The 24,177-nt window shown below is 60.0% G+C and overlaps 2 protein-coding genes across 12 annotated transcripts in view; one reads left to right on the top strand and one right to left on the bottom strand.

Moving 5' to 3' along the window:
* The window catches only part of STIM1 (stromal interaction molecule 1), a 101,831-nt gene extending 90,175 nt beyond the window's left edge, over positions 1-11,656 (bottom strand). For 10 of the 11 annotated variants that reach the window (XM_075050341.1, XM_075050346.1, XM_075050343.1 and 7 more), the window contains exons 1-2: positions 11,627-11,656; positions 10,927-11,218 (exon numbers count right to left, since the gene is read on the bottom strand). In XM_075050341.1, coding sequence (XP_074906442.1) covers positions 10,927-11,035 — 109 coding nt within the window. In that variant the 5' untranslated portion in view covers positions 11,036-11,218; positions 11,627-11,656. Of the gene's footprint in view, positions 1-9,730; positions 10,889-10,926; positions 11,219-11,626 lie in introns of those variants that run through there. The other variant, XM_075050344.1, reaches the window with a different exon arrangement.
* A 2,273-nt stretch (positions 11,657-13,929) lies between these two features.
* On the top strand, positions 13,930-24,043 carry RHOG (ras homolog family member G). The gene is made up of 2 exons (XM_075050359.1): positions 13,930-14,026; positions 22,176-24,043. Exon 2 carries the CDS (start codon positions 22,215-22,217, stop codon positions 22,788-22,790), a length of 576 nt encoding a protein of 191 aa, XP_074906460.1. The 5' UTR covers positions 13,930-14,026; positions 22,176-22,214; the 3' UTR covers positions 22,791-24,043.
* The last annotated feature ends 134 nt before the right edge of the window (positions 24,044-24,177 follow it).

Below are 24,177 nucleotides of genomic sequence, written 5' to 3'. Positions count from 1 at the left end.
GCAGCCGCGGTACTGCCTGCATCTGACACAGCCCTGCATCTCCTCCGGCTGCACAAACAGACCACGGAGCCTGCTGCTGCAGCCCGGGCAGCGTGTTTCACAACTGCAGAAGCCCCACTGCCCTCTCAGCAGCTGCCAAGAGCTTTCTGGATGGCTGAATGATTTCCAAAGGTTTGCATTATGACAACAAATGAATTGGTCTGCTCCAGCACGGAGACAAACCTCCAGGAGCAGTTTCAGCAAGTGCTGAAAGAAATCACAAGCAGGATGGTGCTCCCACGGTTCTTAGACACACCGAGGCTCCACAGGACTGGAAGCACTCCTCTGGTTTCCAGCGATCACAGTCATGGCCAAGTGACCGTGGCACCTCTGTGCTCTGCCAGGGCCAGGAGGACAGCACCCGATGGGGGGCAAGGACAGCACCCATCACTGCCCCACTGAGAGGTCCCTCTGCCTGCAGGGCTGCCGGGTGCGTTGCCGTCACCATTCCCACAAATGCGTCAGCATCTTCAAAGTTAGTTTTCACACTCCCCAGTTTCACACCTCCTTGGAGCATCTCCTCCTTTATTCAGAGGGCCTCCAGGACACAGCTTAATTAAACGACTCTTCCTAAAGCAAGCCAAGCTGCAGGAGTGCCATTTCAAGCCACCACTCCTGCTGGAGGCTGAGGAACCTCTTCATCTTCCCAGCGTGGTGGCAGAGGGTTGCAGCTCACACCTCTTGGGACACCCACAGCCAAAGCCAGCCTGGGGGCTCCCTGCCACATGGCCCAGCTGGCAGAAAGGGTTTCCAATGCCTTTTGCCTTGAGGTTTGCGATGGCTACTGGTGGCATCCCAGGTCACCTCCGGGGGGGGGGGGTGGGGTGGGGGGGTGGAGCTAGGAACCTAAAAAGCCACGCTCACCCTCTGAGACCTACACCAGCAAATCCCTGCCAAGTTTCAGCAAGCTGCAATCTTTTTGTGCCTCAGTCCTGGTTTAAGGTGCTGGGGCTTGCCCTGAGGAGGAACCGGCCCATGCCCTCCTGTGCAGACGGGCATATCTAGATGTGCAAGGGTTCACAAATCACGCAGCTAACAGCATGGGCATAGACAAGTTGTTCTTGCTTGATCTTTTCCACAGTTTTAAAAGAAAAAACATTTCCACTCCTCATTTTGTAGTTTAAAGAACATACACACTTTGAAATAACAAGGAATACTGAATTGCTATCTCCTTTCCAAAACACTCAGAGATGATCTTTAATCAACCATTTTCACATAAATGCTTTATTCCTGATTTATTTTTACTTCTTACAAGCTCAATGCCACTGATGAAGGGTCAGACTCTGATCCAGCTGTAGTAATATCAAAAAGAGGAGAGAGCTTAAAGGCTCCATGAGGACCTGCATAGCCTGTTAACACCATCACTTTTTTCCTTCAGCAATAAGCTGTAACAACCGCCACTAGTCCTCAGTGCTGGCTGACATCCTCAGCAGGTAGGGAGAGCCATTGCATGCAAGATTAAGAAAGAATAATACTTCAACAGGCTGACTGTTCTGGAGGTTATCCTCACCATACTTGAAACCCTGGAGCTTTTCAATAATAAGCACAAGTCCTCCAGGCCAGCACAAGATGACATACTTTGATTTTTGCCTTAAAACTGCAAAGCAGCTAGGATGAAAAAACACTCAGGCAGCATTAATAATAGCAGCTACTTGGAAAATAGTATTTTCAGAAATTATTTCTCCCCCCCCAAAAAAAACAGGTTTTATCCTGCATCTGTCTGTCTATATCAAGGAAAAAAACAACGTTTTTTCTTTGCCTTACTCACACATTAATTATGTACTGGCACTCTTACAAATCTAAACATACGCATTGCTTAGCAGCTTTAATCCTGAATTATTTCTCCCTTTCCTGCAATACAAAGCTTAACTTGACTAACAAAGGGGCAGACCATTCAAACAAGCAAGCTGTTCATTTGTAATTCAGACGAGGAACATTCTTAAAGTTCTCATGTTTATTATGTTTCTATCCTCTGAGAATCGCAAAATTTCAGGCACCAGAGCTCTAAACCTGAAGGAATGAATTAAACTGACCTTAAAACTCTGCCCTTCAGGGAAAAAAAATGTAAGAAATACTTGGGTACAAAAATAGCATCTTTTCTTGCAAAACATGCGGCACAAGCATGTGTTTGTTAACAAACATAACTGTTTCCCATCCAATTGCTACTGCTTCTGCTTTCTGAAGGCTGGCTGGGATCGGTAAAGCTGCCTGTGATTTCCAAGCCCTGGAAGAGGTGAAGGGACAGTGCAATTAAAACAATGTAGTAGAGCTCCTTGGCAGGTAGGATAAAGTGCGCTTACAAAGAAGCACTGCATTTGCCTGGATCCTGCAGACATCTTTTATAGCAAAAGTTAGCAACGTATATATACTTGCCAGACAAAGAGGCAACAGCTCACACTGGTGAGAGAGCAGCTTCAAGGAACACTCGGTGGTTCCCAAACTCAGCCTGCACAGATGTCTGTGATACACAGCAAGCTAATGCATTTTCCAAAGTGGAAAAAATAGGTTACTTAAAAATAGGTCCATAATCCAAACAAGCATCCTGATACTATTTCATAAAGATAAAACAAACAAGCATAGACAATTCATGTACAAAAACATGTGCAGTTATCTTAATAACTTCCTTATGTTCCTCTGATGATTTTCATATCGACTGTAGAGGTGGGTACTTCATCCTGTCACTGCCAGTAAAAACAAATATTTCAACTGGGCAGTCGTGCCATCGCGCCAGTTATCACCTGGCTCCCCAGGTGATAGGGGGGACGGCATAGAAAAGGTCACCTCAATACACAGCTGCACCAACTCCACTCTGGCAGCTAAGAGGTTGATATTTATTTAGTTTTAGTAAGTTAAAAGAATAATTCACCGAAAACACTTCCACCTTGGTGCCCAACACTCAGCTCCCAGGTGAGCCACACTGGCACAATGCTGGTTTTTAACACACAGGCTCACAGTTTGAGGCAGAAGCTTCTCAAGGCTCACATGTGCTGCAGGAGTAACAGAGCAATGGCTTAATTAAAGAGTCCATCGTCTATGCCTGCCTGAGGACCACCATCAATTGCTAAAATATGAACCAGAGTTATGAAGGTGCCAGAAAATTAATCACACAGAACTGCAGGGGCTGATTAAAATGAAGGGAAAGGAAAAATTAAAGTCTGCCAGAGGGACCCACTTGGATCAGATCACACAAGCAAAGGCAGACGGGTCAGCAAGGCAGCCAATGCCTACACATGCATAACACATCTCTCAAACTCCAGAAGCAAACTGAAGTCCTCAGAGTGGGATGTAGGGAAACAGAAGGTCCCAAAGGCTGTACTCTGTAACAGGGAGAGAGCATAAAAGAGGCCAAAAAGCCACGTTATTAATAGCACTTGACCACAATATAATGAAGGGTGATCTAATCTTCTCCAGCCACAGACCGGAGGGACTCCCAGCTTACGCTGCAGACCTTCACCCAAACACCAGTTAAGGTCCTGTCTCTCATTTCCAGCACATAGTCCTGCCTTAGCAGGTATCTGCAGTGCGGTTCAATGCAGCCAGACCACCCAGGGAAAACGTACCCCACCAGGTAACAAGGGGGCTCATTCCAGCAGGAATCCTAGAGCTGCCCCAGCAAGAACCACAACGGCCCAGTCTCTGGCTTGCTCTGCCTGCTTAGGAGTTTATTTTTCCCTATATAGCTTTCTTTTTAAAGCAAAGGTAATTAACGAAGTAAACCGTTTTTTCAACATTAATAGGTTGTGCCATTAGGACTTTCAAAAACAAAATGCAAGGCTGGTTACATTCAAGCAGCTGAAGGCAGCAAAAGGGTAACCAAGCTTGGCGCTGAATCTGGGCTTGGAGAACTACAAGGGGACAAGTGCCACCACCAACACCTTTTTTTAATCAGCGAAGCCTCCACGTTGAATAAGCAGAATTTTTAGAAGCAGAGGGATAACCACATGGAAAACTTTCGCTTTTCAATCAGCTGCTAACGCACCCTCCTTTTAACAAACAAATCCACGTGGAATTACACCAGGATGCCCTTTTACTTCCATTCCCTCGCCAAAGAACAGGCAGATCTTGAAACAAAACTCAGGGCACGCTATCGCAGTTCCCCCTGCAGTACCAGTCTAAAGCACAGCGTGCACCGGACAGACATCTGTCCCCTGCCCAGAGGAAGGGGAGGTGAGAGCACTTAGCAAGAAGAGAATTAACGATGTACTAATATACACCAAGTAAGTAGCCCAGAAGCCAAACACAAACCGAGCAGGCAAAAGAAAAGCACTTTTTCTTTCTTTCATTCTTACTCCCTTTCAGGTGAGGCATACTCCGTTTCATCACGACCACTGAAGTATCACAGACCGTGCCGGCCACACCATAAGGGATGTCAGAAGGCTTCATCACACATTTGTTTCATTCCCTTCTGAGAGGAAAGGAGGATTGCTGCTTTGGACTGCCTGCGTGTGAGCACGTGTGTACATGTATCCCTGCCTCACCTTAGGAAAGGCCAAAGCAAAAGGCACAGTTGTGAGGTGCAGTCCTGAGAAAAGAGGATTGGTTGGGCAATGAAGACACCAAAAAGGCTCAACAACCCCATTCAGCCTCTGTTTCCAGTCACATGCAAGGTCTGTTTTCTCCCCCAGGCATCTCCGGGGCGCTGGGGTTGGGCAAGATGCAAGTTACCCAGATCCCTGCTCTAATGCTCATGTCTGTGCTCTGACAGCTCAGCCTCCTCCACCTGCGCTTTCCAGGCAGTCAAAGTTAAAGTCACATTTTTCTCTCCCACTGGGATGTGGTGAGGGCAAAGGCCATAAGTAGCTTGCAAAGTCTGAACACAAGCTTTATATGTACTTGCACCAGCACAACTCCCAGGAAAACAAATACCCCAGAGAGCTCACCTCCGCCACTTCTTTGCTCCGGCCTCACGACAGCAGAGAGCATCCCGGCAGCAGCACTGCAAGCTCCACCAGCAATGCTGCCCATTTGAAAATAGTACCTGGGAGGAACACCAGGCATGAAGAAAATTGCTTTTCAAAGTAATAAATAAATAAATATCAGAAAAAGAAAAAAATCCACACTAATCCAGCTGAGCATCTCTCCAAGTTTCTGGGCCAACACAGGGAACAGAAACAGCAGCCAGGAGCCAGGAGCTCCCCAGCAGCGCTACCAGCCCGAACGCATGCCCATCCAGCCCCGCTCCTCTTCTATACAAGGCTGCACTTTTGATGCCAAAAGACAGTAACTTCTCCAGCTCTCAGAATGGTGATTCCTCGAGATGAGTTTCATTCCTAAACGACATAAAGGCTGTGCAATCCACTGAGGTTTCCAATCAAACTGCTAAAGAACATTGACTATTTCCTGGCAGAGTTTTCCAAGTACTTCCCAGAACTACTTCTCCCTTGCCCAGCCTGAAACTGCCACTCACATGTGCAACTTCTACTTGGTGAAAGCGCATACCTAGAAAGACTTAACTGCAGTTAAAGCAAAAGGCACAGTAGCAAAATCCTTCTAGTCCTGGAGACAAAGACTCCTTTAAAAAGCATTTCACCATAAAGCAAGAAAAGCATAGCAGGTCATTGTATTTCACAAACTCCTCCAGGTCTGTGGGAAAGACAGGGTTGTAAGAGTTACTGCAGGGAAGGTGCGTTCTGACAAGCCGGGTCGTGTACCTCCTCGAGGCTGCAGGCCAGGGTAGGCTACAGGAGGATTTAGAGGCTTCCAGCACACTAATACGGGGGATGAAATCCTGCAGTGGTTCTGTTTACACAGCACCGAGAGGTTAACGAACATCAGAGAGCAGCCAGATCAATGGTATCTCAATTAGCTGCTTGTATCTTACCACCACTGATTTTATGCTGATCTCCTGACTTCAAAAGATAACACTTTTTCTAAAGGCAACTCATAAAAGCAGTGGATTAAATCAGAGGTTCTGGCAAAGGAATAGAGGACAAATGTAGAGTTTGGCATCACGGTGGCTGATGTAAACTTCAGCACCATGAAATAAATGCACTAACATAATGTTTCATTAACTAAGCAACTAGAGATGATAACATTTAAATTGGTAAAGAAGTAACCATCCATTTGTGTTCCCACCTTGCAAGATTACTGCATCAAGCTTTCAAAAGACACCAAGTCCACATTCTCTTCATATGTCAAAAGATTTCACTGCAAGTTCAAAGTCCAAAACCGATCACTTTCCTAGCTAGAGATTTTTTAGCAAAGGATTAGCTTTCAATAAAACCCTGCATCTTCAAATGACAAGTATAGGAGCTCTAAACTGCAGTGCTCCAACACAGCATACTCATCCAGAATTTCCCCCCCCCTCATCAAATTAATCACTAGTTAGAAGCTTGTGGTTGTAGCCCCCCTTCATCACACTTATTTTGTTAAACATTGATGTTCCATGTTTTTATGTGTAGCTTAGGCTCAAAGTGCCACAGACATAGTAACTCTGAGGGTATGCATTCAGGTTTTCTTTTTATTATCATCTTAATATTTTTATAACTTGTGTTCTGGTAACGCACTGAACCCCCCCAGCTGCGGCAAGAATCCCACATGTTAAACACCACTTGAACAAGAGCAAAGACAACTCCAGAAATCTAGTGATCAAGGAATCAAGACAGGGAAGCAGGAGACAGGTGCAGGGAGAATGAGAAAGGAAGGGAAAGAGGAACTGTTGTGCCTTGGCATGAGTAAATGCCAAACCCTGCCCTGTGCCACCACCGCACCAGAGGGTCCAGCCCCTCGGGCTCTGGCTCCCGGGTGCAGCGCTACCTGGGCACACAAGGTTCACGTGGCCCAGAGAATGGGTCAGTCTCACCACGCTAGCCAGAGCCCATCTTTTAACTGCTGCAGGAAAGACAGACAGGGAAAATCCACACGAGGATCCCTAGTCTGTCTCGGTGATGCCAGAACGGGAACCCAAACGAGACCCCAGACCTCCTCAAGCACAGGCAGAGCGTTGCAGATACGGCCCCACATCCCTGTGGATCCAAGATCACAGAAAGCAATCTCAATATGAAATGAAATAAGGCTCTGGGGAATGCAGACTTGTACTATTTCCACATTATTGTATGCAGATGGAGCAGGTATGAATCTAGCAAAGCAGACAGCAGTAGATGAAAGGTATCACAATTAAGGGAACCAGGAATGAAGCCCAGTCATCCAAAGCCCAGCCCCTTAACAGTCAGTTTTCCTTGGATCTCCTACGAAGACATCTGAAGCCCAACCTGAAGATCCCCAGCATGAGCAGCAGCAATGACACTTCACTGTCCACCCATGCTGGTCTGCACAGAAGGCAATCAAGTAAAAAATTAAGAAGAGCAGCCTCACTGATACCAGTTAACGTGATTTAATGAAACACAGGCCATCGAGCAAGCTTACTATTTTTATTGAGAGAAAATGTAAAAACTTTTGATCAAAACACCTGATGGTACACATAAAACTTTTGTAAAACATTTGACATAACCCCAGACAACGCTCTGATAAGGACTATTGCCAACAGAAAACTGAACAAAACCTGCATTAAATAGGTTAGACTCGGGCAACTGACAGATTACAGCAAATAACTGGAAAGAAAAGAAAATCTACCACCTGAAAGTAATATTTCTAATCATGTCCATGAGGAGCCTCTCTTGCCCCTTTTAGAGGGGGGGGGCGTATACGAAAGATCCCAGGGCTGGAAGCTTCGGCTAGACAAATTCATGCTAAAAATAACCACCAGCGGGTGAAAACAATAACGGCAGGGTGACTGTCGGCACATCCTGCGCAGCGGCAGGGGGACCGGCCGCCGGCCTTCTTCATGACACCATGTTTTTCTGAAACATGTGCTCTAGCACAAAAATAGACTGCTGGGAGATGAGGGAGGTTGAGCGCCTTTTGGGGTCTGCACTACTCCGGGGGTCGGACTGTGGACTGGCTGTCCTTCTTGGCTCTATAACACACACCACCTCTGTTCCTATGCCTTGCGAAATGGCTCCTGTGCTTTTGAGTGTAACCAAAATTAAATCTGATATAGGCAGGAAAAGATTAAAGATTAAGCACTTGCTAGAAACGCTTGCCTTTGAACAAGTCAAAGCCAGGAAAAATCTGATTTTCCCTGGAGTTCAGTCACCAACTCTAATTCTTCTCCATGGACAAAACTACCCATTTCGAATTCTTATGTAAATAAATAAATAAATAAATAAAAATCTTAGGAATAAGAAACATATACTAATATCAATAAAGCATGCCAATGCATCCTTGAGTGTGCACAGGAATCTAAGCAACCCAGCCTAACGAGAAAACACTGCTAAAACTCATGCTTCTGCTCTCTACAAACACCACTTCCCTGCATCTCCTGAAAAATTTCACTGTTCCACAGAAAAGTGACCAGTGCTGTCAGTTTTTTTTATCATTAAAATCATGCCATGTCAAAAAAAAAACAAAAACAAGCCCTTTCACCTTCAAAAATCCATCAAAAATGAACACTTTCACTTTCAAAAATCCATCAAACACCTACCTCTGCTCCACAGCAAGAGCCTGTGCTACCGCAGACTTGTGAACAGCCAACACAACCCTCATTTTCTGCTTCCAGGGAACACGTAAGGAAAAGTGTCATATGCTATCTGAGGATATTCACTGCACTGAACTGCAAGCAACAGCTCTAAAAGCTAAAAAGCAAATGGCCAAGTGATCTCAGAGGACACATTAGCTTTCAGCTACATGAGCAGAGTGCAACGAGCACCACCGAACTTCCCAGCTACCCCAGCAAGGGATACAGTGCAGTTATGCTGTGAGTTACCCGCAATCGGAGCAAACAAATCCCCTACTGACCACCTTCATCTGCACATTTTGGGTTTCAACCTGTAACCAGCTATTCCCTTGCAAGGTGCCATGGGCTCTTCTGCAGGTTTTTAAACCCAGAAGTAACAGAACATACCAGCTGTGAAAAAACAAGAGTAATGAAAAGTAGCTCTTTTGCAGGAAAACCCCACCTGTAGGTGATTTTATGAAAGAGATTAAGTCTCTGGACTGCTCCCTGCCTGCCCTGCTCTGGCTCTGCCTCTGCTCAGAGAGAAGAGCAAGTCAGCAGCTGAATCACCAGGGCTGCCACACTTCTGCAGGGCCTCCAAAAATAACTCATCTGGAAATTCCTTGGAGGCATAAACCTTGCTTCATCAGAAGGACTGCAGAGATCCAGTTTCCTTAATGGAGCAGACTGGATGTGAACTGGCCTAAGGATTCAGGATCACGTATAAAGAACATAAAAAAGAGACTTTTTACAGAACAGCCAGCATGCGGTCAGTATTAAAAAAAAGCAGTAAGCCACATAAATCATCACGTCGCCAAGATGAAACAATCTGCCTGCCCAGGAATCAGACACCGAGTTCCTGATCGTTCGCCTGATACTGCAGTTCCAGGGACTTGCCCTGTTCTCACCAACCAGCTCTGTACACAAAGCAAAATGCCTTCTTAGCAACGCCGCTGCAGCAACTTTAATCTGTATTAACATGAACGCCCACACCTGCACCTTCCACTGTAGCCAAAAACCCTCCGTGAGCTCTAGTCCCCGGGCCCTTGCTAACACATCAGCCTGTAAAGCTGGGCGAGAGAGCAGCCTCGCACCCACACAGCACCAAACACAGCACGTCCCCGCCACAATTAGCGTTCAGAGCGGCTCACTGCCTTTTTTACCACCCCAAACCGGCACGTTATCCCTCGTGGATACCTGTGCCAGGTGGGACCCTCTGGAGCAGATCCAGGCTGCGGATGATGGTGGTGGAGGTGCAGAACCACCCAGATGCTGACAGCTCTGCTCGCTGCTGAGCAGAAAGTCTCGCTCAGACGGGCTGGCCCGCACCCAGGCTGGTAGTACTTCAGCTTCGGTGGGAGTTTCCCCCTTCAGAAAGCAATCTATTTCTTCACCTGCAGTGCTCACAGGACACAACTCACTGGGGTTTGAGTTTTTTTTCTTCTTGTTAGCATGCAAGAACTGCATGCTGCAATGAAAAGGCAAGGACAGAGCTGAGGACTTCTATTTCACTACTGAGAACTAAAAGTGCGTTTTATCAAGCAGGCTCCCAGCTCTGACCTCAGGGACTGTCACAAGGACACACAGCAGACACCAGTGCCCACGGTGGTTTTGCCAATTCCCGGCCCCTCTGCCGAGGCTGGCTATGGCAGTTGTTCTGGAGCAGAACAACTCCACCAAAGCCTGGCTCCTGGGGAAAAATCCACCCAAGTCCAGAGGGGCTTGGGCTTCTCCTTTCTTTTTTTTTTTTTTGCTGGGCTGTTGGCTTTTGGGGCAGAGGGGAGGGAAATAAGGCGGAAGAGAGAATAGCTGGCTGTTAGGTCTTTGCTACCTCTCCTCTTCTGGGCTGAGAGGTGGGAAAACCTTGCCCTCGGAGCAGGGCGAGGGCAGGAGGCATGCCAGGGTTACACAACCCTTGGGATCCCTCACCCCCAGCCCACTGCCTCCCCAGCCAGACTGCCCACCTGGGAACGTCCTTAAAAAAAAAAAAAAATTAAACACTGGCACGTTCTGAGCACACCGAGTCACGATCCAAAACACTCATTAGCAAATAGCTGGAGTCCACTGCAAAAATAAACAGGGATTATTTTTGGTCCTTCGACCCTTGCCCTGAGCTCTGTGGGTTTCCCAACCAGGGCCGGGACATGGTTAGCAGCACCACTTATCCAATAAGCCGGGGAACAGCCTCAAAACGGAGCCGAGGCCGGCTGGCAGTGCCCTAACCCGGCTCGCCGCCCCTGGCCGCAGCAAACCTGCCCCCAAACCACCGGGGCTGGAGGCTTCAACGCCGGCCCGGATCCTTTGGGAAGCCGGCGGGAGAGAGGCCTCGGGGAACGCGGGAACGGCTCTGAGGGAACGGGGCGGGGGTGTCCCGGCGGGAGGGCCGCTCTCACCTGCGATGGCGGTCTCGTCCAGGTGGGAGCCGGGGGGCCGTTCCCCTCGCCCCTGCTGCAGGAGGAAGCCGCACAGGACCCACAGGGCCACTCCCGACCGTAAATCCATTTCCGCCTCTGTCTCGCCGCTTCCCCCGCCGCTGTCAGCTCCTCCTCGGCATCGGCCCCCGGCGCTGGGCCCGGTCCTTCACCTCACCTCAGCTCGCCTCGGCTCCGCCGTAACCCCACGGCCAGGCGGGAGCGGGCTGGGCGCTCCGGGGCAGCACCGGCTACGCTCCGCGGCCCTCACCAGCTGAGGGACGGCGGGTTATTTCCCGGTACTCCGGACCGGGGAACCGCCGCCGGCCCCCGCCCGCCCCCGGGTCTGCCCTCCTAGCCCCCCCCCCACTTCCCCCCGCAGTGGTCTTTCCCGGGAGAGCCTCCCGCCCCCCCCGCAGCAGTGGTGTCTCCCGGGAGAGCCCTACCTCCCCTCTCCTCAGCAGTGGTCTCTACCGGGACAACCCTGCCACCCCCCCCAACCTCTCCCCGGTCCGCTCCTTCCCCCACCTTCCTCCTCAGCAGCGGGCTCTCCCGGGACACCCCCCCTCTCCACCCCCCGCCGCGGTCTCTCCCGGGACAGCCCCGCGCACACACACACACCCCCCCGCCGGTAGCGGTGGTCTCTTCCAGGCACCCCCCCCGCGCGCGCCCCGCTGCGCACCGGGCCCTGGCGCCGCCGCCACACGCTCGCTGACAGGGGGCGGAGCCTACCGCCGCCGTGCGAGACCCTCCGCGGGGCGGGACCGCCCCGCGCCGCCGCCCGGCCAATCAGGGGCGGGCAGGTGGCCACGCCCTCCCTCTTCCTCTCCCCCCCTCCCTTCCCTCCCGCCTCCGCCGGGCTCCTCGCGCCCGCAGCTGAGCCGCAGCGGCCTCTCGCGGGCGCAGGCGGGAATGCCCAGGCTGGGCGCGGGGCGGAAGCTAAGCAGAGGCGGCTGCGTGTGACGCCTGGATGGGTGACCTCACTGGAGGCAGCCCGCCCCCAGCCCCGGCTTGTCTGTCAGAGCACCCCGACACATCGGAGCATCCCGACTTGTCGGGACAGAGCCGTTTTGACGCCTGAGCGCGTGCTTGCTGGCGGCCAAGCCCGAGCTGCCACGCTTCGGCACCCTCCCCCCCCCCGAAAGCTGCAACACCCCACCAGGGCCACATGCTCCCGGTGGCATCGCCGCTCACCGGTGCTGGACCGGTGCCATCAGCGCCACTGGGGCCCACAGCCACCGGCACCCGGAGCCCACCAGCCCGTGGTGGGGGACGGGAAGGTCAGGGGCTAAAGTTTCTCATGTCCTTTTCCCTCGGCACCGGGGCTGAAAGCAAAGCTCCCTGCAGGGATCGGATCCGGCCCCAGAATAGCTCCGTGGCCACCGGCCTGGAAGCAAAATCCCATGCCGCTCCGGCCCCGCTGCCCCGAGAGAGGCGTCACCCTCACCCCTGGAGCCGGGCAGTGCCCTGCGCTGCCGCCCTGGGATGCGGGATGGGGGGGACGACCAGGCTGCAGGGCTGGCATCGCGTGGGGAGCCCTGGCCACGGTGGGTGCCTGGGATGGAAAAGAGGGCTGGCCACGGAGGTGAGCGGGCAGCGGCCCGAGCCACAGGCAGCTGCCAGACTGATTTCTAGGCAGAGGGTCCCCAGTGGGGTCCCAGCCCCGGTCCTCCGTGCTGGTGTGGAGGAAGATCCCAGGTGCGGGCAAGGGGTCCCGTGCCTGCAGAGCCCCCGTGGTTGAGATGCCCCGGGATGAAGATGGGGACAGGCACGAAGAACAGCCTCGCCTCCATCCCCGGGCAGCCGCCTTCCCCCCATGACACCCTTCCGCCCCAGGGCCAGAGACCCTCATGGGCTGCAGGTGCTGCTGGGGGGACCTGGCCCTTACAGGGACCCCCAGCTTGGGGGACCTGGCCCTTGCAGGGACCCTCACAGCGCCTGGGTCTCTGCTGGCCCTGACCCAGCAGGACAAGGCCGTGCTTTTGGGGGGCTCTGCCCCTGCAGCAGCCCTGGGACCCTGCTGTTCCCCCTTGGGGTGCAGCAGGGTGGCCCCGGTTCCCCTCCCCAGGCAGCTGGTCCCCACTCTCCCCTCACCCCATCCCCATCTCTCCCCCTGAGACCCCAGTGGCACCCCGATAGCAGGGGCTGCCATCTCCCCTGCCTGCCATCCCCCCTTGTCTCGCTGGGGAGCCCCGCCTGGCCGGTGTGGGCTCCCCTCTCTCCTTGGCCCCCCATGCAGCCCCCTGCCCCTGAGGTAAGACTTCCCCAGAGCTCCCAGCCCCCTGGGCTGGCAGCGGGCTACCCCAGCCTGTCCCTGTCCCCATCCCTGTCCCCATCTCTGTCCCCATCCCTGTCTCCATCTCTGTCCCCGTCCCTGTCCCCATCCCTGTCCCCATCTCTGCCATCCAGGACCCCCAGGCACTTCTCGCCCTGGCCCGAGCCCTGGGGCAGGGTGAGGGCAGGAGCGGGTGGGTGTCAGGGAGCCGGGGGGGGGGGGGCTGCAGCACCCTGTTCTGTGGGTGGTCCCGTGGGAACGGGCACAGCTCCAGCGCCAGGAGCCGGACACCCCCCCCCCCGCCCCTGCTGCAGCGGGTCCCGGGGCTGTGGCCGAGGCGGCCGGGGGTGCTGGGGGTCCCCCTCGGTCCCCCCCTCAACCCGAACCTGCTGCAGCCTCTGCATCAGCCCCCGGCCCTGGAGACGGGGTGGGCTCCCGCGCCCCCTCCCCGCTGCCCGGCTGGCACCCGGAGCCCGCTCCGAGGGGCAGCGGGGGGGGGGGTCCGGGCGGCGGGGCGATGCCGGGGGGACTCAGGGTGTCGTCCCCCCCCCCGCCGTCCCGGGTACCCTCCCGAGGGAAGGCCCCCCCCGGCCCCCCGGGCCGGGCCGAGGAAGGAAGCGGCGGGGCGGGCGGGGGCCGGGCGCGGCGGAGGGAAGTTTCTCCGCGGGACCGCCCGGGGCGGCGGGAGGAGGCGGCCGCAGACTTCCTCCTTCTCCTCCTCCTCCTCCTCCTCCTCCTGCTCCTGCCGCTGCTGCTGCTCCTCCGGCCCCGCGCCCGCCGCCCGGAGCCGCCGCGCCATGCCCCGGGGTGAGTGGGGGACCGGGCCGGGGGTCGGGGGGTGGCCGGGTCCCGCTGCCGGGGCGGGGGGGTGGGCACCGGCTCCGGGTCGGGGCGGCGGGAGGAGCCGCCCGCCGGGGCCAGGGCGGGGGCTGACGGGGGGGAATGGGGGGAAACGGGGGTGCCGGGGGTGCTGGCCCCGCCGCCCGGCGGAGCCCGGGAGCGGCCCCCGGGGGGGGGGGGAGCGGGGCCGGCAGCTGCCGGGACAGAGCGGGGACAGAACCGGCCCGGACCGACCCCCTCGGCGGGGCCGCTGCACCGGCACGGCCCCCACCGGCGCTGCCCCCACTGCGCCCACCGCCCGCACTGCCGCTGCCCCCACGGCCCCCACCGCCGCTGCCCCCACCGCAACTGCATCCACTGCACTGACCCCGCACACCGCACCGCTCACTGCATGAACGGAAAGGCGCTGCACAGCGTGCCCCGCCGTGCCCGGCGCTGCACGGGCTGCACTGCACGCCAGAGGGCACTGCACTGCCCGCTGCACTGCCCGCGGCACTGCATCCTCTGCCCCCTGCACTGCACGCTGCGCCCGCTACACTGCCCGCTGCACCTGCTGCACACCAGGCAACCCACTGCAACACCCAGTGCACGCACTGCAGGGTTCTGCACCGCACACACTGCGCCCGCCGAAAGGTACAACGCTGCACACTGCGGGACGCTGCGCACGCACCGCACTGCTCATCATTGCACACACACCCACTGCGCCCACTGCAACACCTGCCCGCAGCCCCGCGCTGCATACACCTTGCAACACGCCCGTTGCAACACACGCTGCACGTCCCGTGCGCGCTGCAACACTTGTTGCAACACTGCACGCGCTGCAACACACACGTCACTCGCGCACGCTATCGCACACCCCGACACAGTGCAACGGTGCAACAGATGTGCTGCAACACGTGTTCAGCAGACACCACGCAGATGCTGCGGTGCACGCTGCAGCCCTGCCACTGCCGTGCCCATCGCACACCACGGTGCACGCTGCAGTGCTCACGCGGCCGTGCGCTCACACACGGCAGCGTGCTGGGAGGTGCAGGGGTGGCACGGTGCAGCAGGGGAGCGCGGTCAGCTCCGCTGTGTGGCAGGGCTGGCCCCGGGGCGGGTGTCTGGTTGTGGTGGGTGTTTGTCGCTGGGCCACCCCAGGCCCCCCCGGCCGGGCAGACGGTGAGCGTGCCGCAGCCCCGTGACTCTCCTTTTGTGAAACCCGCCTGGGCTTGGGGTCACCTCTGGTGAGGCTTCGGGGAGCTCTGCCCTCCCCTCTCCTCCCCTTCCTTCTCCTCCCCTCCTGGTGGGGGGATGTGCTGGGGGGCAGTGGTGGGATGCGTTGTGCCGTTGGTCGAACACCATCTCCCGATTTGGCTTGCGCCGCCTCTCGATGCCGTCCCGCTGCCAGCTTGCCGCAGAGCGGGGGCACCCATAGGTCCCCGAGTGCCTGGGGGAGACATCCCCCCCCCGGGAGGGGCACGGTGTGGCCATGGCTCTGTGGGTGGGCGCATGGGTTGGGGTCCCACTGGGCTCACTCCTCTCTCCTCGGCAGAAGAAGAAGCTGCCGAAGCGCCGGCAGTGGCACGTGGGGACGTCGTCCAGCCCTGCCGCCAGGGCTGAGCTGCGGTGGGTGTTTTTGGCTGGGGTGGGCAGCGGGGCTGGTGCTGGGACCGTGGGGTGCCAGTAGCTGGGAGCATCCGTGGGTGCAGGGGTGTCTTTGGCGATGCCAGGAGGCACCCGAGGCCGGCACACCTCATGGCAGCAGTGGTGCCGGCCAGCGGCTGTAGGTGTGGTGTGTGCCCTGCGTGGCTGGGAGCAGGGGTCGGGCATCCTGCACCCGCGGCTTTGGTTTGACCGTAGAGTTGAGAGGGGCCAAACTGGTCCGGTGCTGGTGTGCTGGGCACCGTGCCTCCACAGTGTGAGCTGTTTTCTCACCCTGAGGCCAGGGAGCATGGCCTGGCCTGGCTGGCTCCATCCACCCACCATCCCTCTGTCCATCCCTCCGTCCATCCCAGGATCCTCCCCATGCAGGCGGCCGTGTCTGACCGGGAGCAGCCCTGGCCAAGGTTGGCCCCGTCCCAGCGCTGGGTTGGGGCAGGGGTTTGCTGGCCAGCGCTGGCCCCAGCTCAGAGGCCGCTCGTGCCGGCTTTGGCAGCGCCTCGAGTGGGAGACCGAGGGTAGGGAGCAGCCGTGACGGTGCCAAGGGGCAGAGCAGGACGCGGTGGTGGAGCTCACCGACCTGGAAGGGAAATAAAATGAGGAAATTAGTCACGACGAGCCTGCAGCTGGAAAATGAGGAAAAACCAAAATCCTTCGACTCAGCGTGGAAGTTATTTTAGCCGTGACAGCAGGGCCACGGGGCAGAGTGGGGGGTGCCGGTGACAGCACCCCTCAGGACATGTCCCACAGGGCGGGGATCCCATCTCGGCCGCACCAGCACCGGGTTCCCACCGCAGTCATGGCAGAAACCGCCCCCGCCCCGCTCCCACGCCGGTGCCGGTGCTGGGCCGGCACACTTGGCCCCACGGGGTCCCTGCTCGGTATTTATAGATTTTATTAGTTTCCTCTTTCTGCCTGCTGAGCCGGTGGCAGTGCCGGGGGGGCGGCGCTGTGCTGCTCTCCCCGCAGAGCAGGAGCGACCCCGGAGATCATGGCAGCTGACCCCCAGCCCTGGGTCGGCCGGGGCTTGTCCGTCTGTCCTGGATGGACACACCACCCGGCCCGTGAGCGTGGGCAGCGACGTGCTGGCCGCAACCTCTGCTCCCTGCCGGCACCGCGCGGGATGCCCGGTGTGGGGTGCCTGTGGTGGGGAGTGGGGTGCGAGGTGCACGGCGTGGGGCGCAGCGTGGGCTGCGCGGTGTGCGAAGCTGTCGTGCGCGGCGCACACGCCGTGCAGGGTTTGTGGTGCAGGGTGCAGGGTGCACCGTGTGTGGTGCATGTGGCGTGGGGTGCAGGGCGCACGGCGCACAGCCCGCGCGCCGCGCTTTGGTTTGCTTTGGTCAGGTTTAGGTGCCGTGCGGCTGGGGACGGCCAGGCCGGCAGCGGGAGGGGAGCCCGCAGGGGCGGCTGCTCCGCTCGCCCAGCGGAAAAACCCAGTGGGGGGGATGCCCTGGCTGTGAGAGATGGCGAGCGGGTTTTGCTTCCCTTTTCTGCTGAAGAAGAGATGAGTCGCTTTTCCCATCCAGGGGGGTGGCGATGGGGGGGGCAGAGGTTGTGGTGCGTCACCCACAGCCCTGCTTGCCCGCCCATGCCCTCTCCCCGGCACCCCAAATCCCGGACGAGCGACGTGGAGGGTGGCCAGGGTCCCGCTGGGGTGAGGGGTGCTGAGCCCCAGGGCCAGGCACCGTGCAGACCCCTCAGTCCGCTGACCCTTCCTCTTCCTCCTCCAGTTCCCCTCCTGCGGGGCCAGGGAGTTGGGCTGGGAGGGGGCAGGCGCCTCCGGTGCCCCACTCGGGCTGTGCCCCTCAGCCCCACGAGGCTGCCCGTGCCCCGGCATTTCTGGGGCGGGCACACCAGGCGCTGCGTTCGCCCGGTGTCCCCAGGTGCCGCAGGGCAGTGGCCGGGCTGTCCGGTGGCCGTGGGCTGCGGGACCCTCGGGTCCCATGGCTCTGGGATGCTGCGGGGACCACGGGCGACCTCCGGCCCCTGCCCGGCACCGCGGCGATGCCACCGTGCAACCCCCAGCCCTGTCCCGGCCCCCGTTCGTCACGGTTCCCACCTCCCCTCCTGTCACCTTGCAGCGGGGGGGCAGGGAGGGCCAGGGGGGTCAGAGCCCATGTGGCTGCGGGTCAGGGACACGGGTGGCCCCGCAACACCCCTCATCCTCCCCGGGCAGCCGAGGGAGGGCTGGGGCTTTGGCTGCTGCAGGGGCTCTTATCCGCACCGAGCCCCCTCCTCGGCGAGCAGTTTGCCCCATGCATGCAGGTAGCACGGCCGTGCCTGCGGGTCCCCTCGTCCTGCCACCATCCGCGGCACCGCACCCGGAGTCGGTGGTGCCCGTGGTGCTGGCGATGGTGATAGCAAAAACGGTCCTGCGCGAACACCCGGATCCTGCCACGACCCCGCCACAGGCAGCGCGTTACGCCCACGTTTGCTGCTTGCCGGTGGCAAGCCTGGGGCCGCGCTGGGGCTTCACAGCCCCAGGGGCCCTGGGTCGTGGAGAAGTGGCCCGCTGCCCACTCCCTGCTCCTCCTCTCCTCCGTTTCCCCATAGCAGTGATGCTCTCATGGGCACGAGCATTTCCACTTGCACCCTGTCCCCTTCCTTAGCAACCCCGCTGACTCAGCCCGGGCCTTTCCCGAGATGAGGATGCGTGCCCGCTGGGTGCCAGCTCACCCCGGGGTGCCCGCAGCCCCACAGCCGGTTTGGGGGTGCAGGGTTTGAGCTCGGCGTGACCAGTGCACACGCCGTGTCCCGCGGCTGTGGCTGGTGCTCAGGGGCTCCGCGAGGGATGGGGAGCTGCAGGCAGGGGACACCGCTCCGTCCCCGTGCCCTGGGACAGCCGCCCCTCGCACCCCACTTCTGGCCGCAGCGGCTTCCCCGCGTCCCCCGCCGGGGCCGGCTCCTGCCCATCTGTTCTGCTGCCGACATTGTCCTTGGGTTCCGGCGGCTCTTCCCACCCCTCCGGGTATTTATAGACAGCGACCGGCTCTGGCTGCATCTCCTCCGGCCGCTCTGCCGACGGGGCGTCCCCAGGACCCCAGTACTCCCTGGGGTGCCCTCGGCAGCCTCTCAGGGCAGTAAACTGCCCCCATGCCCCCCGATCTGGGGTCCAGGGCTCCTGCGGGACCCCTCTTACTCCCACCTCAGCTGGGTGACCCTTGCTGGGACCCGCTGCCCCGGCCCCAGCCCAGGGGGGATACCCCGGTGTCACACCACCAGCCAGTTGGTCCCGGCAGTGGGGGGACCCCAGCCTGGGGGACAGCGGGGACCCTCCACCGAGCCCCACCATGGGCTGCAGGATGACTGCCCAGCATGCAAATAGCTACGGGGACCTTGGGGTGCCCGTGGGCCATGGGGACAGCGGGGCCCTGGGGGTGCTGGGGGCTGCACGCCTCGTTAGGGGCTCATGGGGCACCCTCGGGTGCCGCGATGCCTCGAGGTGGCTCCTGCTCTGGGATGCTGTCCCCTGCCCTCCCCATCTATTGCATCCCACGCCACCTTGCACCCCCAGCTGGGTCCCCCCCAGCGACATCCCTGCAGCAGGGACGCTGCACCCGCCCACTGCAGCTCCCACACCCCTGGGTTTGGGTGGTTTTAAACCCGCCGCACGCTCCCCCCGCCCAGCTGAGCCCGGTGCTGCTCGGTGCACCTCCCACCCTGCCCCGTGGGGTCCATGGGGACACAGCTGCTCTCCAAGGCCCCGTGGGGGGGACGGTTTTGCAAAGAAAACCAAAGGCTGGCAGTTAGAAATAACGTTGGATTTTATATTTTTTTTCACAAAACAAAACCCAGTTTGGGTTTATTTCGGCTGGAGAGCGGCTGGCTCCAACTCCTGGCAACCCAGCGCCTGCTGGCCTTCAGCTTGAGAAGAGAATTTAAATCTAGAATGTGAACCAAAATGGCTTTCCAGGAAAACTCTTGGTTTTGCCATCTCTTCTTCAACCCGATCTCATCAGAAAAGGAAAAAAAATCTGCTGCAGCGCTGCCAGCTGCCCTGGAGGGGCCGAGGGGAAGTGGGATGAGCGGGGTGCCTGTGCCCCCAAGCCTGACGGACAATGGGGGGGAAAAAGGTTGAAACCAGGTCAGATGATAGGTCCAAACTGGGTCAGGTAGGTCCCAACCAGCTCAGCCAGGTCCCTGCCATGGTGCAATGGGGGTGGCTTCATCCCACTCTGGGGGCTGCCCCGGGGTACCCCCCCCAGCGCCGGGAGCCCTGGGCACAGAGCCAGGGTGGCTGCGGGACGGAGGGGCACGGGTGCCACGTATGTCCCGTGGCCCCACTGTGTCTGCGTGGTCCTGCCAGTCCCACCAGTCCCTGGCAGCTGGGGGTGAGCAGGATGACCAGGGCTGGGCACTGGTGCAGGGGTGTTTTGGGCGCGATGCAGCCAGGCAGGGACTGGGGGTGCTGGGGGGGATGGCGGGCGAGGAGCTGGCGGCAGCACCTGATGAGAAATGAGGGTGTGTTGGGCATCCCAGGCAGTTAGTGCTTAGCCTGAGCGGGGCAGCCCCCCACGGGCAGGCGGGACCCCCGGGGGTTCCCTCCCCAGCGCTGTACGGTGACAGCACGGGGTAGCGGGGTGGCAGATACAGCCCCCGTGGAGGTTGCCCATCCTTGGAGATGGCCCAGTGTGGCCACGGAGGGAGCTCGGTCTCCCGTCACCCTGCTCCTGCTCCCGTTGCCCTGATCCAGTTCCTTCTCCCGCTGTCCTGCTCCTGCTCCCCTTGATCCTGTACCCATTGCCCCGTCCCCATCACCCTGCTCCTGTCCCCATCACCTCCCTGCTCCTGTCCCCACCATCTCCCTGCTCCTGTCCCCATCTCCCTGCTCCTGTCCTCACCATCTCCCTGCTCCTGCTCCCTCCGCTCCTGCACCCATTGCCCTGATCCTGCTCCCTCCCCCTCTGCCTGCTGCCTGCACCGTCGCTGAGCCCCCCCCAGGCCCTGGGGGACCCCGGCCGGTACGGCCTGGCGTGAGAAAACCCTCCAGGCTGCATTTGCGACCAAAGCGGGGAGAAAAATCGAGGCCAAAGGGGCCGGGTATTTATTTGTGACCCGCCCGGGATCCCACGCTGCGCGAGCAGCCCCGGCGCGGCCGGCCGGTTTCCTGCTGCGGGCAGGCGCTGCCTGCAGTGGAGGGGGGGGGATAGAGGGGGGCTGCCTGCAATGGCCCCGGTGCTGTGGCCCCCCCCCGTTCACAAGCTGAAGACACAGGGATCCCCCCCCCGTGACTGTCCGCCGTGGAAGCACTTTTGCAGTGGGGAAACTGAGGCAGCGGCTTCAGCGGCGTTCCGGCCGCCCCCCCCCCCGTCGGCTTGTCCTGCCTGTACCCGGGGGTGCAGCGGTGCAGGCAGGGAGCCAGGCAGGGCGGGGGTCACGTCGCACCAGGTCCCGCTGCAGGCAGGAAGCCGGGTGTCAGGGCGGGAAGAGGAAGAGCGACTTCCCCATCCGAGGGGGAAGGGGAAGGGTCCGGCTCGGGGGGGACCACCGCCCCTTCACCCTTCCCCAGAGCCCCACAGCCCCGGAGGGCTCTGGGGAAGAGGGTCGTGTCCCCCCTCCCCAGCCCGGGGCTCTGGGCCGATGCGGCATCCCCGGCTCCTCCGCCCCGGCACCTCCGCTGCCGGCACGTGAGCCGCTGCCCCGGCCGAGATAACCCTCCCAACGGGATAAATCCCGGATCCCGGCAGGGAAAGGGGATGCCGGCCTCAGCCCGGCCCCACGGGTGGGCAACCTCTCGCCCCGGCACCGTGCGGTGCCCCCGTGCCTCGGCTGGGCTGGGCTCGGCAGCGCCCGGCTCCAGCCTGCCGCAGGAAGGGGAGCAGGATGCGGCCCTTAATGGCAATTGCAGAGGGAACCTGAGGAAGGCAAACAGGGAAACGCGCTGGGCTCGGGGATAAACACAGCTGCCGGAGCAGACGTCAGCCCCGAGGGGCCACGCCAGCGGCTGCCGCTCTCCAGCCTGGCCGTGGCACCAGCCCGGGGCCAGCACCACTTGGCGTGTGTGGCACCGGGCGCCAGGGCTGGGGCACACGGCAGCAGCCCACGCACTCCCACAGCCCAGATCCGCCCCTGGCCGCGTGCCCTGCTGCCCTCCATCTCCTACCGGGACGGAAGCACGGCACAGCGTGGCATGGCACAGCACAGCGTGGCATGGCACGGGGTGCCGCAGCAGCCTGGCTGTCCTGGCAGCACCGAACTGGGGACGATGCTGTCCCCGTGCATGCCAGCTGTGGTGGCACACGCTTTTGTCCTGGATCAGGGGGTGCGGTTCCCCGTCGGGGGGTCTCTGGGCTGCTGCGGACCGCGGGGGCTGCATGGGGGGATGCGCCTGGCCGGGAAGCTCACCCGGACTGTGGGATGGAGGGTGAACCGAGTGTGACCTGCCCCTCTGCACCCTCCAGCATCCGAGCAGGGGGACCACGGTGACCCCAGCCCCAGCATGTCCCCCTCCCCTGACCCTCTCCCCTTCCCACAGGCTGCTGAAGGGGGACGCGAAGGACGCCGAGCCGCGGGGATGCAGAGCATCAAGTGCGTGGTGGTGGGCGACGGGGCGGTGGGGAAGACCTGCCTGCTCATCTGCTACACCACCAATGCCTTCCCCAAGGAGTACATCCCCACCGTCTTCGACAACTACAGCGCCCAGAACACGGTGGATGGCAGGACTATTAACTTAAACCTGTGGGACACGGCCGGCCAGGAGGAGTACGACCGCCTCCGGACGCTTTCCTACCCCCAGACCAACGTCTTCATCATCTGCTTCTCCATCGCCAGCCCGCCCTCCTACGAGAACGTCAAGCACAAGTGGTACCCGGAGGTGTGCCACCACTGCCCCAGCGTGCCCATCCTCCTCGTCGGCACCAAGAAGGATCTGAGAAACAACCCTGAGACCATGAAGCGGCTCAAAGAGCAGAACCAGGCGCCCATCACCACCCAGCAAGGCATCAGCCTCTCCAAGCAGATCCGCGCCGTCAAGTACCTGGAGTGCTCGGCGCTCAACCAGGAGGGCATCAAGGATGTCTTCACCGAGGCGGTGAGGGCCGTGCTCAACCCTGTCCCGGCCAAGCCCAAGAAGCCCTGCATCCTTTTGTGACGGGGCTGCTGGCGACCAGCGAGAGACGATCCTGCCCCTGCCCTGCTGCCCCCCAAGACACTGCCTGGCACCACCAAAACCCCCTGCCCACCCCGGTGCCTCCCTGAGCCTCGCTGCCCCCCCCAGGGATGGCGGGACCGAGGCCGCCAGCCCAAAGCCGCCAGCTTTAATAATATAGACCTTGTTTGCACTAACTGGCTGTCTGCCCCGGGGGGCTGCGGGGCTCCCCCAGCCCTGCAGGACCCCCACCCCGGCCCTGGCTGTCAGCGTTCGCTTTTGGGTGACACCTCTCTGGTCCCAGCACAGACCAACATTTCCTGAGAAGGGGATGCTCGGGGTGGCCGAACCTCCCTCCTGCCCTGAGCACCCCATGGGGACCCACCACCCCCATCCCCTGCACCTGCGGGGCTGCGGGGGGGGCACAAGGGGAGGCCCTCAGCCCCTCTGTGCCAGCCCTGGCGCTCGGCCACCTCCGAGCATCCCGCTGCCCCGGCACTGGCATGGCCCCATCCTGCCGCGGGGTCCCCGCGGCTGTGCCGGGGGTATCCTGGGCCGGTGTTTGGGGTGAGCCCAGCCCGGCACAGCATCGCCGGCTCTCCGGGGCCAGCACCGGGGAAGTCCAGCCCTGGCAAGAGCAGAGTCGGAGCTGCCGATGGGCTCTGCCGGAGGAGAGCGTTCCTGCGCCATGGGGTGCCGGGGCTCCACGGGGCAGTGGGACTCGCCTGTAACCAGCCGCTCCCCGAGTTGCTTCTCCTGAAATAAAGAGACCTGCCCAGGCTGCCCGTCTCCTGTGCTCTCCCGCGCGCGCCTGCCTTCCCCAAGCACAGGGACACCCCGGGGGGGACGTGGGTGCCCCCACCCCAAGCTGGGCCGGGACCCCTTGCCCTGCCAGGGCCAAGCCGAGGGCGTTCACAGCAATGCCGCTGCCTGCCGGGGTTCTCTGGCCAGGGGAAGCTCGGGGTGCCCCTGCCACGGCCAGCCCCGACCCCCGGCTACCCCCACGACCACTCGGGGCCGGCGCTGAACGCGGGCTTGGGGACATTGCAAGGGATAGGAACGGGGACGCCGCAGAGGCTGCGCCTGGGGACACGGCAGGGGTGGGCGCAGGAGGCTGCAGGAGCGAGGTTCTCTCCCTGGGAGCCCTCCGGCCCCCCCAGCTCCGGCTCTGCCCCGTCCTGCCCCGCTCTGGAGCTGCAGGCAGAGGCCAGATCCCCTCGTCCCCGTGCCTGGGGGCTGGGGTGTCCCGGGGGACCTCGGGTCCCGCAGCCGAGTGCCGAGGCTGACGATGGCGGCGGCTCGGCCACGCTCGCCACCCGCTTGCCAGCCCCAGCGGGCCGCCGGCACGTGCTGGCCGGCGGCCGGATCCGGCGAGGCCCGGCAGGGCCCC

This window comes from Buteo buteo, chromosome 18 (genome assembly GCF_964188355.1).
Source record: "Buteo buteo chromosome 18, bButBut1.hap1.1, whole genome shotgun sequence".
NCBI classification, from domain to species: domain Eukaryota; kingdom Metazoa; phylum Chordata; class Aves; order Accipitriformes; family Accipitridae; genus Buteo; species Buteo buteo.
This window is presented reverse-complemented; position numbering and strand designations above follow the sequence as displayed.

Bases quoted from the DNA above. Each gene is read 5' to 3' on its own strand.
- RHOG (XM_075050359.1), top strand. From the start codon at position 22,215: ATGCAGAGCATCAAGTGCGTGGTGGTGGGCGACGGGGCGGTGGGGAAG.